Raw genomic sequence first — 14,516 nt, 5'->3', positions numbered from 1 at the left:
TTTATAGTAATCTATCTATTTTCAAATTAAAATAAATCTTTATCTAATATATGTCGTATGATTTAAGGAACAGAACATTAATAATAGTACTGTATATAAAATTTTGACGAATTGTTTTAAGTTATTATAAAACTTTTCAATACTAGAGAGGAAACAGTGCTTCTTAAGTTTATAATTAAAAGTCACTTTTAATTTCAACGCTAACCTTCATTTACTATGCCGTTACTGCATTGGTCACTACGGCACTAATCACATGTATTAGTTACATTCTGAATGCTAACAGAGGTTCGCATAAGTACTTAGATTCCGGTCTTTCGGTGACGCTCCATAAGGTTAATAATATCGCTTCAAAATTGGACATAATATAGTAGAATTGTGCAATGTCGTCGTTGTACTTGACAAGCACGCGCTATCATTAATTGTATTGTTAAAAACATATAGAACTGACCCTATGAATTTTGACGCATTTGCAGGGTAATATCATCATATATTATCAATAGTAACATACAAAACACAAATGTAATATTGTTTCATTATTTAAAAAAAATCACAAGAGTCCAATTTATCGACCAAGAACACAAGATTGTGTTATAAAAATTTATAAATGTATGAATTTGATTTACAATAAAAAAAATAACGGTGTTATATGTACGAATTAATGCTTATTTTTATTGATAATGAATTTATTTAAGGTACCAGTTTTTGTACAAAAAAAAATCTGTCTGTAAGAAAGTTCGCGTTTGTTATGGGTAATCTCCAGATGAACTGAACCGATTTTGACGGGACTATTACTAGAAGGTAGCTAATATCTGTTAAATATCTTCTTCTTCTTCTATCATTGTTGAGAAGCTACACTATCTCCGAGTGACATAGGTAATTTTCAATACATTTTTTATTAAAACAGCACGAATGAAGTTGCGTTTAACAGCTAGTTAGTTAGGCAACAGAACAACGAGACCTTTGCGAGCTCTTATGTAGATATGTAGAAATATCTCGAAAACAACTGAACAAATTTTAGTTTAATCATATTGTTTATTTTTACATGAAGGGCTTCCTACTTCTATTTATTACAGCAAGGAGGATGAAGACTGGACCTATGAAGAGCTGGCACAGTTACAATCTACAGTGAACGATGAAATTAAATATTGGTTAAATCGATTAGTGGATAACGGAACGAAATAAATGACACTTGGCAATATTTTTGACAATTCAATTTGACAAGTCGATGATACGTGTATCGTATATTTTCTTATAAAAGTGTATTCCTCGGTTCCCCATAATTTCTTAATTACTCGAAAGAAAAAACAAAAAATGAGTTCATTTAAAAGAGATAAAAAAGAGGAAGAAGACAGTGGTGGTAATCCTTACCAAAATCTTGACAAGACGATTGTATTGCAAGAAGCTAGATACTTTAACGAAACTCCGGTTAATCCAAGAAAATGTATTTACATCTTGTCGAAAATTCTTTACTTACTCAATCAAGGAGAAAAGTTCACCACCAAGGAGGCGACAGATGTGTTTTTCGCAACAACCAAGCTGTTCCAATCCAAGAATGTGATGTTAAGGCGTATGGTTTATCTTTGCATAAAAGAATTGAGTACTATGGCCCAAGATATTATCATAGTTACGTCGTCATTGACTAAGGATATGACTGGTAAAGAGGATTTGTATAGACCTGCGGCTATAAGAGCACTTTGCAGCATTACTGATAGTACAATGTTACAAGCTATAGAGAGATACATGAAACAAGCAATTGTTGACAAGAACCCAGCTGTTAGTTCTGCAGCTTTAGTCTCCGCCCTTCATCTTTCATCAAGTGCTCCCGATCTTGTCCGCCGATGGGTTAATGAGGCACAGGTTTGTATTGAACTTACAAATTAAAAATGGCTGAACTACAAATTAAATGAACTGTTGTGTATGTAAATGAAATTTGTAGGAAATAGTAAATATCTAAAAACATTTAATGTTTATATTATACTAGCTTTTTCCCGCGACTCCGTCCGTGCGGAATAAAAAAATAAATAGAAAACGGGGTAAAAATTATCCTATGTCCGTTTCCTGGTTCTAAGCTACCTGCCCACCAATTTTCAGTCAAATCGATTCAGCCGTTCTTGAGTTATAAATGGTGTAACTAACACAACTTTCTTTTATATATATAGATAACATAAATATATTGTTGATTAGTTGGTAAAATAAACTTGGGCCTTGTAGAGGATGAATAAAAAATGCCTGAAATTGGATGTCCAATTAATTAAAATTTCAAAGTCAGTATGTAAATCCTCAATGAATGATATTGATGTAGGATAATATTTTCCCATACAAACTTTTATCATCTTAAGATGTATTTCACCTGACTTGTACTTGTACGAAATTATTTGTACTGAAAAGTGTCTGAATTTTTAAGCAATTCTGGTAAAGGGATATAATTAATAATAATAATAATAATTTTATCTTACAATAAATATAGTTTTTTTTTTTTAACTATATATAAAATGCAATAATCTCTCTAATAGCAATAATCATCATTATTGCTATTAGATCCTCCATGTAGATAGTAGAATATTTTAATAATGTTCTAATGATGTGAAAGTTAATCTTTTGAAGTGAACCTTTTTTTTGTTACAGGAAGCAATGAACTCTGATGATCCCATGGTTTGCTATCATGCATTAGGACTGGTTGCTGGATTAAAGAAAAATGACAAGTTGTCAACTGTAAAACTAATTACCCGCTATTTTGGAACATCTGTAAAGTCACCTTACATGCTGTGTCTCCTTATCCGTTTTGCTGCCCAAATGGTAGAAACTGATGACTCTGATACTTCAAAACGTTTCATTGATTTCATAGAGTACTGTCTCCGTCACAAATCCGAAATGGTTATTTACGAGGCAGCCCATGCTATCGTCAATCTTAAAAAGCCAGTACGTGATCTTGCACCGGCTGTGTCCGTGTTACAGCTGTTCTGTGGCTCCTCGAAAGCCTCCTTGCGACTTGCAGGTGCGCGAACACTAGCTTGCTTGACTGCAAAGCGACCAACAGCCGTTGCGGCTTGTACAGTTGATCTAGAAAACCTTATATCTGATCCTAATCGCTCTGTTGCTACTTTGGCTGTTACTACATTGCTTGCTACTGGTGCTGAGAGTTCCATTGACAGATTGATGAAGCAAATATCAAGCTTTGTTTCGGATATTTCTGATGAATTTAAAATAATTGTAGTCAAGGCCATTCGACGTCTGTGTACGAAATTCCCAAGAAAGCATCAGTCTATTGTAGCATTTTTGGCCGGAATGTTAAGAGATGAAGGTGGTCTCGAATTTAAAGCGGCTATAGCTGATGCAATTATAGAAATAGTAGAAGAGAACCCAGATGCTAAAGAGACAGGACTTGCACATTTGTGTGAATTTATAGAAGACTGTGAGCATTCCGCCTTGGCTGTCCGTATATTACATTTGCTGGGACGTGAGGGGCCCAAGTCGCGTCAACCTTCACGTTACATCCGTTTCATATATAACAGAGTTATTTTAGAATCTGGTCCAGTGAGAGCGGCAGCAGTATCCGCAGTTGCGCAATTTGGTGCCCAACGACCGGAAATGTTGCCTAACATTAAAGTTCTTTTGTCTCGTTGCGAACTGGACGATGAAGATGAAGTAAGGGATCGCGCTATTTTCTACAATGCTGTTCTCGACACAGGAGATCAACAACTTATAAACGATTACATTATAAACGTCGTGAAGCTAAATCCCATTCAGCTTGAAAAAGCTTTACGTGAACATATCGCTACTAAACCAGATGAGACGTTTGACATAATGTCAGTACCAACAGAAGAACTCAACGAAGATAAAGAAGATATCGTTGAAGTCGAAGTGAAAAAACCTACGCAAATGAGTACAGAAGAGATGTATAACGAGATGTTATCGCAAATCCCTGGTATTGAGCGCCTGGGACCCATTTTCAAACGCGCCCAGGTGGTGGAATTAACCGAACCAGAGACAGAATACACGGTACGGTTGTACAAACATATCTTTGCACGCCACATCATATTGCAATTTGAATGTGTGAATACTTTAAATGATCAACAGCTCGAGCAAGTTCATGTTAGATTGGAGACGCCACCTGAATATAATTTGTTATCGATCGTTCCCTGTCAGAAATTGGTTTTTAATAAACCCGATAGTGTATTCGTCGTCGTCGAATTTCCGAGTGCATATTTAGATAGCTTAGGAACATTCGGTGCGACTTTGGAATTCGTAGTGAGGGACTGTGATCCCAACACTGGCAATCCTGACCCAGGCGAGGGATATGCCGATTCCTATCCTTTGGAGGAATTCGATATCAATTGTGCGGATCAAATTAAAACACGAACTGCTGCTGAAGATTTCGAAGAGACTTGGGAATGCGCGGCGAATTCACCGGAAGCCAGTGACACATTTGCTCTTCCGTACAATGACATTGAAGAGGCCGGTAAAGCAGTGTGCAGGCATTTGGCGTTGCCAAATGAAGCCGTAAGCGGAGACGCTATCAAGGAGATCAAAGGATGTGGTATATTCCGAGGCGGTGCTCCTGTACTGATGAAGGCGAAGTTAGTCGCTATTAATGTGGGCGTTACTATGAAATTAGCTGTTAGATCGCCTCGGGAAGACATTGCCCAACTTCTATTGTCTGCCATCGGTTAAAACTAGTAGTATTCACTGCATTTAATATGTTGATGTATTTGACATAAATGTTCTTAGTCAAACAAAAGTAATGAAATAATTTTCAGATCTTGTTTTTTTTAAATAATGTTTTGTGAAAATGTGAAGAACGTTCTTTGTTATTTCTCTTAAAATATTTTATTTTAAATTTTTTGAATTGCAACTGTAACTATTCAGTTACTTTGATCGTATTTCCATCAAAAGTAATATTCTATTCTTATTTGTTTTTTTTTATATTTACGCTATTTTATTTTCAACTTATTATTACAATTGCTCTGAAAATTGTTTAACGAAGCCTATTACTTTGATTGATTGGTGTAGTTTATAAGCCTTATTTAAGCCGTAGTTTTGAATACCATTTTGTAGGCGAATATATTCAGCATTAGCTGTACCTATGTCTTAAGACAAAAAAAAATTGTTTACTTACATTTTACTCTATGAATGGTGAAATAAAAGATTACTATGTATCAATTGATGTTTTAATATACCGAAGTAAAAAATAAAAAGGACGAGTTTCAAGTCGTAAAAAAGATAGTAACGAGTATGTAAATTGATATCTGAAAAAAAATAAGAGCTGAACCAAATGTTGCATACATGTATTTAGGTTTCGGCAGTGGAAACTCACAATAATTTTGATCAATACTTAATCATTTATAGGCACTGAGATACATAGTTTCGTATTAAAGGCCTTAGCGTGCAAATTTTTATCTTACTTATAGGTCTATGAAATAAAATTAAAACGAAGTTATATAAAAACTATGTAATACGTAAGTTATAGTTTTTTTTTATATCTTTTGCTCACAAATCAAAAACTTATATATATTAACTGGGGTCTAAATAATAAGTCAAATCTTATCTTATATATTATAAAAATCTGTCATAGATTAACAAAAATCTGTTTTCATATTTTCAAAAGGTCGATTTTTACAATTGTCACAGACAAAAAGATTGTTTGTGGTTAAAAACTATTATCTTTTCTAAAGTATTTTTAAATGCAAAAGTTCTGTACTAAATATAAAGGTCTGCGATATTTTTTTCGAAAAAAAGTAAACTTTCAAAATCAACGGAGTTGCTTGTTGATCTTAAACTAAACACTAGATCTAGTCTAATTGTCTAAATAATCACTTGAAATAAGCAATCAAATTGCAAGGTTATTAGACATCAATTGCTTTGGTTTACCGTCATAAATTCGTATCTTCATCACTTTATTGTTAAAGGATGATACGAATTAAATAAAAAATGAGTGCACAATAACATGATAGTCTTAATGGAAAGTAATGCAGTAATGCTGCACAGCGCATACTTCCCCGCTTTAACGCAGTGAAGCTATACTATGATAGTCGAATTCAATGGAAGTAAGAAATTATATTTACACATATGTCCGACTGACAATGTCTTGATTTATTTAAGAACGTTTCAGTATTTAAATTGATGATACAAACACTGTCTGTCTTTAATTAGTCTGTGATTACAGTAAAATAATTTAGATAGGTTTGTTATAATTTCTATGAAATTTGACTATTCGTTTTTTTCGTACTGTGCAAATACGCCGCTATGTCTTCCTACTTCCAAAGCAAGGTGGGTCAAGAATCAAGGTTTTTTGGAATGTGGTGTCAAGTCATTTAATTTTTATATTGTTTTTGTCCAGAGGACATCAAGAGGTGACTCTTACAAAGGGTGACAAGTCGTTTTTTTCGAGGTACGCCCCCAGCGTCCGATTTACGAAGAGGTGAAAGGTATATTTAAAATAATTTCGGATTCCACTAAATCATGTTATTGTGCCCGCATTGTACATATCTTACATTAACAATAATAAAGTATTATGTTAGACAAATGGTTAATCAAAAAACAAATGTCATATAATATTACTACAGTCAAAAATGCTATAACAATAACAAAAAACGTAAACAATCGAGAATTCTCTCTTAAGCTCTTAGTACACGAGACAACGTAAATCATCGATACTAACATTGTATGGTTGGGTACGCTCCGTAGACACGTTGAATCGACGCGAGTCGTCTATTCCGTTAGTACAGATATAGCGACATGTAAACTGCATAGATTTGTACCGCCATCTTAAAAATCGCAGCAACTTTTCGATGACAGATTGGAAAAATTGGCGACGCGTACTTTGTAACCTCTTAGACATTTTATTACGTAAAATTACAACTACAATCGCCTGAGTTTCGAAGATTTAGGTAGCCTTGTGTACAAATGGCATTAGACTATAAAAAAGTTAAACACTTATAACTATGGTATCTGACTACTTAATTATGCACTGTTATTTTAATGTCTCTGAGATCATATACACTAATTAATATGATATTCCAACTTTTATAGTCGTATTCAATAGAAATGTGAAGTTATAACACATTTCACTGGCTGAAAATATAATTTGTTGTCTATGGATTTATTTTAGAAAATTTTAGATTTTGAATTAATGATACAGACATATCTGTTTTTATTAAGTCTGTGATTGCAGCCTTATAAAAGAAAAATTGTTTAGACAGGGTTGTTAAAATTTCTCATTTCTATTGAATTCAACTAGACACTGTCTCACAGTCTAAAGTTATTTATTACGTTCTTTAGTAAAGATTTCTTTTACTAACACTAAAGGGTCGTTAAGGAACTGTGAGTATGAACAGTGAGCAGAACTTTTAATAATAAACTATAGATTAGTAACATGTACTGGTAACTTCTATGTTAGATGATATTAAATTACTATTTGTAGTAATATAAATAATTTTTAAAGCTTGCTGTAAGAGATCAATTTGCTCCAAATATGCACTAACTATTTGCCTGAAATAGAAAAAAAAGATAAATAAATCAAAGACACAGGATGAAACAAATGTATAAGTAGAATAGCATAGAATAAAGGTTTAAAGTCATATTAAAGAATACAGAAAAAATCGACTTATAAACGTTTTTTTTTTTTACTTAAAAAAATACATATACAGTGTAAACTCTTTATAACGAAACTCAAGGGTTTGAGCATTTTTTGTCATTATAAAGAGTTATCATTATATGGAGTAAACAAAAAAACAACCAAATTAACAAGATAACATAACATAAACAATAATACTTTACTGAGTTTACACTGTATATCACGAATATTCTCTTTAGAAAAACAGAAATTTTACTAATATTATAAATGCGAATATTTAGATGGATGGATTTTTAGAAATTATCTAAAGAACACCTTATGGATACCACTCAAATTTGGCATTATGTAAATCAAAATCTGGAAGAACACATAGGCTACACTACATAAGATTTTTTTTAATTCGGACGGAATTGGGGACAACAACAGTATTACATATGTTTTTGATATAGTTGTTTAGGTAGTGTATCTACATTTATTGATCAAATACCCAAAAATCTTATGAAAGTCGAAATTAATCTCAGCTTTTAGAATATCGGTTTCCATGGTAACGATATTTGTTTTAATATTAATACTAATTATGAAATGTTAATAATGAAAGATATAAACGCAAAATCACTGTGAGGAAAAAACACATGTGGTCACCAGCTAGTGAAAAAAATAAATAAAAAAATCTTACTTGTATTTGGTAATTAACTTGTTATTAGCCACATCGATTCCAGCTCGCTCAAGTAGTGTGATCACTGTCGTCTTAGCTTCCTCCTCCCTTTTCAATATGCTGAAATACAAAAAAAAAAATTTCCTTAAAAAAATACGTTAGTTTTTTAAGTTTTTTATCACTATATCACCAAAGAATTTTTGTTTAAAACTTTTTATAGCATTATATCTATAGCAAGTTCTGCACTGTATCTATGTAATAATTTATACAGGATGTTAAGGTTCTTATCTTCCATTGTGCATGTGTTTTCAAGACAACCTGTATAACTTAATTAAACAAATTAATAAAATTGCAGTGTCTATTTAATATAGAATTCCATATTCCTAGAACATGATAAGGAAAATTCATTTTTTTGTCTGTCTGTATGTTTGTAAGGCCGCGTTTGTTCAGATTAATCTCCGAAACGACTGGACTTAAACGAGAAGATCTGTACAATATGTCTGCAGGCATATTATAGGTTACTTTTTTAAAATTTTACGCTGACGAAGTCACAGGATACTCCTAGTAAAGATATAAATTCTTACTTTGTCAAATTATCCACAACTAGTGACATACGATGATACGTTTTGTAAGCTTTGTCAAATATTTCACGTCTATTCTCCGGTTTGATATCTTTTCCCTTCAATACAAGACTGGTGTCCTTTCTGAAAATAAGGTATTAACTTAGTCATACAAACTTATCTGACCCGGTTGGAATAACATTAAATTACAATACTTTATTAGTAGCCAAAGTGGAGCAAAAAAATGCAATAAGATCCTTGTCGGACAGACAGACTGTCGCTTTCTTATTTTATGTCATATCCTAAGCAGTAATAGTGTTTCGCCGATCCATATACAATTTATCACACTTTATATAAAAAAAAAACAAAAAAAAATACATAAAAAATATGTTTTTCTGTACGTGTTTTTTGTTTTACTCACATAAAATCGTAAACAATTTTCAAAGTGGAACTCATTTCGTAAATAAACTTCTCGATCACCAAATGTGCGTTACAATTTTTGCCTAAACCACTATCATTAGAAGCACTTAATGTCTGGTTTTCTGTCACACATTTATCATTCAATGATTCACTGTTGTATACTTCTGTTTGATACGCTATATCAGTATATGTTTCACTTATTTTATCCAAATCCATATTTGTATATTCATTTTTATTTATATTTAAATCAAATTTTACATCTATATTATCGATCTCTTCTAATGATTTATTCAATATTTTTTCCTCAAACGTTTTGATGACATCAAAATTTCTAATTACTTTTGGAGCATTTTCTAAACTTGTGAAAGCATTTTCGTGTACAGTTGAATCAAAAACTGTCTTAGATATATCGTTGTCTTTATTCAAGTTTAATTTTATATCAATATTATTTTCTTCTATGAATTTATTATCAATTTTTATGTCACATTTTTCATCAATGTCTAATAATATATTTGTATTAGAGATTATTAATGAATTTAAATTTCTTCCAGTTGTTCGTATTATACGATTATTTATTAAATTCTGAAAAAGATAATATTAAATAAATGAAATATTTTCCTATAAAATAAATAATTTTAGTGACTTATCTCAGTTATTTTGTAATTACCAGAGAAAAAAATATATCGTAACCTGCCGATACCTACTTACAAGTTATTGGATGGGACCCAATCACTTCAACCCACTATAGCCTTGCAATTTTCATAAATAACTCATAGTATATTATTTATTAAAAATATTGTGTCCATGTTTTAAAGGATTATTTTTAATTACGATTTATTAACTTTATCATAGTTGATTAAAAAAATAATGACTACATTATCTGATTTTATTTTCTAAATAATTAAAAAATTACCGTGTATAATTTTTAAACTATTTTTACGTTCAAAAACGTTCAAAATGGCTAAGCGAATAATATATTTGATAACTTTATGACTGAGTTTATAATATTAAATTGATTTCCTCCATACTTACTGGTTGTTTTGATATATCTTCATTTCCATTCACATCAGTTAAATGTTCGTTGTAATAATCTTCAGCAGGTCTGTTGTCATCTAGAAAAAAAAATGTACGTTTCTTAAGATTTTTTTTGTTTTTTTTTTTAATTTTTATTTTTAAGTTTCTTATATACTTACAGTCTTCATACGATGTTTCGCTATTATTATATTTCCTTACTATTTTCGATTGTTCCAAATCGTTTTCAAATCTATTTGGATTTTCAATACTTTGTAGTAATTTCACCAACAAATATTCCGTTTCCGACATAATCTCTGAATTAGGTTTGAAGGCCTAAAAATGTAATATACATGCAATTTCATATTTTTTTTATTAAATTTTAGACAAAACAAGAATCATCAGTGTCTGCAAATTTTCTTTTTTTTAATATAATACAGATTAACTAGAATAATGTAAAATTAATTAATATTACCTTTATAGATTCCACCAAAATCATTCCACAGCCAACCATCTTTATCAAAACGTCTGCCTTGTATTTTGTTTCAAGTTTATCTAAAAAAAAACACATTTTGTGTAATAAAAAAGAAACAAAAAGATTGTATGTATCCGGTATGACTTGGCACGTCATCCACAAGAATGTTCTTGAACCTGACGTGCCAACTCAAATACTAAAAAAATATTTTTGACTTACTTTTTTGCTTAATCAAATTGTACAAAGCTGACATTCTATAAGCGACTATTTGTATAGATTTGGAGTATGGATACAACTGAGCTACTGCATCTACAGCCTGCGGAATAGTGCAGAAATCACAACTAACGTTCTCATTCTGAAATAACACATAAGAGAAGCATATTTAATAAAAAAAAATCTCTTAAATACGACTTAAAAAATGAAATTCTTTAGAACTGATTCAATAATACAAAGAAAATTGAGAAATTTTAACATGTCTTACTGTTTGGCACATTTCGTTACAAGAGAGAGACGAAAGCCATAACAAAGAAAGACCAAGCAATACTTTGTAATATTTTAAATCATGTTTTCATTTCTTTTTTTTAAGTCTCTAATCTATTTTAAATCTTTATTTTATTGTCTTGATTGAAACTAAATAAAATCAAAATTACCAGTAATAAATCTAACATAAATGTTTCCATAATTTGTGTAAAAGTACACATATAGTCTTCGGCACGTAAAATTATAAGACTTGCCATATGACGATTTCTTAAACTGTATTTTTTCAATTTTTCATACACAGTCTCTTTTAATTCCACTTGTTCACAATCAAAATCATTAAAAAATGGAAAATTTTCATTAACATCGCTTGTTAATTGAGAAAAATTGAAAGGTTCTATGTCTTCAAGTTTTTGTAAGAATAAATTATTATTAATATCTTTTTCTTCTCGTATATTAGAGTCATTAAATAATTGTCCACATAATCCTTTTTTAACATCTTGTATCATATAGCAGTTCAAATTATGATCAAAAGCACTAGCATAAAGATCGGCATCACTTGTTAATAAAATCTGAAAAAAAAAACATTTTTTTTCTAATTTTCAAGTAATTAATATTAACAAGACCCAAAATAATAATAAAATAAAAGAGAAAAGCAAAAAAAATAGAAAATATTGAAAAAAAATATAGAATGTAAAAAATATTTCACTTTCATGTTTAAATAAATAATATTTTTTAACTCACCAAATTATAATCTAGGTTTTTAATTTTTTTACAACAACTTATAATTTGTTGTGATGTTTGTGTTAAAGGCTGTTCTGGTTCTAATACTGAAAATTATTATATGTACATATTTTGATATCAACCATATTTACTCATTAGGCAATGAAAAGGAGACAAAAATAGGTTTCTATTTTATTGTAGAGAAATAGGATTTTACTACAATTTCTAACATTAAAATGGTTTTAAATTGTCTTAAGCTCCTTTATATATGTATATCCTGTATATGTTGTTTGAAGATACCCACATCATTCTAGGAGATTATCGATTTGTACATTGCAAGAACTTGACCTTTGTATTATTGTTTTTTTCTTTATCTTAATCTAACTAATATTATAAACGCAAAAGTTTAGATAGAGTGGTTTGTTGGAATCTCCGGAATGGCTCAATGGGTCTTGATGAAATTTGGTACAGTAGAACATAGTCTGTAAGAACACAAAGGCTAATTATTAAGTTGTTAATTTCGAGCAGATAGAGTCACAGGCGACAGCTAGTAATGCTATACAAAGGAAATAGTTAAAAAAAATTGCAATGTGCAACTAGCCGCACAACTCAGATTATTGAGTTGACATAGGTGAAAATAGATTTATGTAACTTACTTATATGCCGTGATTGTGTTGGTATTTTCCAAATCAAGTTCTGTGCGGTCACCATCAGTTGATGACTTTTATGATCCATTTCAGCTAAATTCCTCAACTTTGTTATCACTGCATTGGGTATGACTAAACGATATCTTGTATCTGAAATATTAAAATAAAAAAAGTATTTTTCAAATATCCAAATTTATATGTAAAAGTATGAATTTAATTTACAAAAGACTTAAATTATCATGAAATATGCTAATAACAACATTATACTAACAACTACATTATAGAGATTTCTTCCTAAGACAAAAAGTTAAAAAACCGTCAAATGTTCAGTAAAATAATTAAACATACCTTGCAACACTTTGTCGTTAATAAACTGAAAGTCACTGAGCATTACATTTAAATCAATCACAATAAAACAAGTATCTTTTGTTTCATGTTTCATTTTTGCCATATTTTTCTTCAATGCCTTTCCCATTCCATTCTGTCCAAATGTTTGAAATCTGACCATCTCTTCATTTTGTGGCTCATCTCGGAAAATAAACCACTTCAAGTCATGTTGCATGATGAAATTATCACATTCTTTTTCACCTAATTATATAAAAAAAAATATAGATACATATGTATATTGTAGCAGAGTAGTAATTTAATCTATAAATGATGAAATTTAAGCAACATGATAAAAATAAACAGCTTAAATAAACAACTGATGTTGACTTTTGGTGTATAAGCATAAAAATTATGTAACTGATTCAGATGACAAAATTAAAACTCCCCTAGATTATAATATAGAGGTACTTCTGCGGAATATATAACTTTTTTCAAATATCTTAGTAGCCCAAGTTCATTGGTGCATATGCTTCTGCACATCACATTCCACTATGCACCTAAATGTTCTGTGGAACAGCTCATACAAAGTTAAGAGCCACTAAAATGTTTGAAAACATTGATACAAATTTTAAACTTTGAGTTTAATAAAAATACTACCTGTCAGTATATTATTGGAACAACTGAGTAGATTTATATCTTCCATTTTATTTGTTATTGATGATAGTGCTTCTTTGGTAAAATCTTCACTTTGGTTGTCTGATGAATGGAATTTTATATAAGGATCCCATATGACTTTTCGTTGTTTGTTATACCCAGGTCTGTTATACATTCTAAAAGATTTTTGTCCAATTTTAAAACCATTTAATGTATTATCATCATACCTGCCTTCACTATCTTTCAAAAGCGGTGGGGAGAAAGATCTATGGTTTTTTGCTATTGTTTTCTTTTCTTTTTTCTTCTGTTGTTGAAATTTTTGTTTGTTTTCTTTTGTTGTAGAGGGAGTATGAATTTGTGAATGTAGTAGAAAAGTTTTTTCACTAGATACAAATTTTTGTGATTGTTGGTTATCCTGCTTTTGTGACTTGTTACAGTTCATTTCAAGATTATTGTCCAGGCCTCGACAAGTGAGGAGGCTAGCAACAGTTTCAATATTTGGTTCAACATCACTGTTTAAATTAATATTAGGGTTATCACAGTTTACTTTACTCTTGTCTGAATTCAGTAACGTCTTTTTCTGTAACAAAGTCGTTTATTGTAACAATAGTATATTATTTTTATTGAAATAAGTAGAACTTGTACCTACCTCTGGATGGGCCCATTTAGATTCTCCATTGTGAATATTAAAATAATAAAACTTATGAGGGAACCTATATGACCGACATAAAATCCAATCTTTATTAGTCTCAGTACTCATATTAAGTTTTACCGAGAATCATGTCTTTTAATAGACATATATGTGAATATCATAATTTATTTGCATTCTATATCCAGCTATTTTTTTATGTTTTTTGTATACACCCGCGTAAATTCTGATAAGTAAACTTGTCTTTTCCATAGTCTTCTCATCTTATCTGTCACGTTATTACTTTATTCGATGTTGCCAGTTTGCTGTTAGCTGTTGTCGTTACATATGAGTAAATATTTCATG

General features: G+C 30.6%; 3 protein-coding genes across 3 annotated transcripts; 1 reads left to right on the top strand and 2 right to left on the bottom strand.

Annotated features, from left to right (window-relative positions):
- Positions 1-1,194: 1,194 nt before the first annotated feature.
- LOC106721300 (coatomer subunit gamma) lies at positions 1,195-5,156 on the top strand. The gene is made up of 2 exons (XM_014516221.2): positions 1,195-1,857; positions 2,626-5,156. Exons 1-2 carry the CDS (start codon positions 1,312-1,314, stop codon positions 4,669-4,671), a joined length of 2,592 nt encoding a protein of 863 aa, XP_014371707.2. The 5' UTR covers positions 1,195-1,311; the 3' UTR covers positions 4,672-5,156.
- A 2,049-nt stretch (positions 5,157-7,205) lies between these two features.
- Positions 7,206-9,424, bottom strand: LOC123722091. The gene is made up of 4 exons (XM_045682619.1): positions 9,210-9,424; positions 8,813-8,932; positions 8,250-8,348; positions 7,206-7,488 (listed from the first exon to the last, which is right to left on the bottom strand). The coding sequence occupies exons 1-4, from the start codon at positions 9,422-9,424 to the stop codon at positions 7,365-7,367; spliced, it is 558 nt and encodes a 185-aa protein (XP_045538575.1). The 3' UTR covers positions 7,206-7,364.
- A 783-nt stretch (positions 9,425-10,207) lies between these two features.
- Positions 10,208-14,382, bottom strand: LOC106721247. The gene is made up of 10 exons (XM_045682618.1): positions 14,172-14,382; positions 13,526-14,102; positions 12,890-13,129; positions 12,551-12,691; positions 11,916-12,001; positions 11,345-11,743; positions 10,914-11,049; positions 10,695-10,774; positions 10,402-10,555; positions 10,208-10,320 (listed from the first exon to the last, which is right to left on the bottom strand). Exons 1-10 carry the CDS (start codon positions 14,280-14,282, stop codon positions 10,208-10,210), a joined length of 2,037 nt encoding a protein of 678 aa, XP_045538574.1. The 5' UTR covers positions 14,283-14,382.
- Between the last annotated feature and the right edge of the window lie 134 nt (positions 14,383-14,516).

Source organism: Papilio machaon, chromosome 19 (assembly GCF_912999745.1).
Source record: "Papilio machaon chromosome 19, ilPapMach1.1, whole genome shotgun sequence".
NCBI classification, from domain to species: Eukaryota; Metazoa; Arthropoda; class Insecta; order Lepidoptera; family Papilionidae; genus Papilio; species Papilio machaon.
This window is presented reverse-complemented; position numbering and strand designations above follow the sequence as displayed.

Bases quoted from the DNA above. Each gene is read 5' to 3' on its own strand.
- LOC106721300 (XM_014516221.2), top strand. From the start codon at position 1,312: ATGAGTTCATTTAAAAGAGATAAAAAAGAGGAAGAAGACAGTGGTGGT. The intron at 1,858-2,625 runs GTTTGTATTGAA...TTTTTGTTACAG, and splicing joins GATGGGTTAATGAGGCACAG to GAAGCAATGAACTCTGATGA.
- LOC123722091 (XM_045682619.1), bottom strand. From the start codon at position 9,424: ATGGATTTGGATAAAATAAGTGAAACATATACTGATATAGCGTATCAA. The intron at 8,933-9,209 runs GTGAGTAAAACA...CCTTATTTTCAG, and splicing joins AAAATTGTTTACGATTTTAT to AAAGGACACCAGTCTTGTAT. The intron at 8,349-8,812 runs GTAAGAATTTAT...TTTGTATTTCAG, and splicing joins GTTGTGGATAATTTGACAAA to CATATTGAAAAGGGAGGAGG.
- LOC106721247 (XM_045682618.1), bottom strand. From the start codon at position 14,282: ATGAGTACTGAGACTAATAAAGATTGGATTTTATGTCGGTCATATAGG. The intron at 13,130-13,525 runs GTAGTATTTTTA...TTATATAATTAG, and splicing joins TTCCAATAATATACTGACAG to GTGAAAAAGAATGTGATAAT. The intron at 12,002-12,550 runs GTAAGTTACATA...AATAATTTTCAG, and splicing joins AACACAATCACGGCATATAA to TATTAGAACCAGAACAGCCT.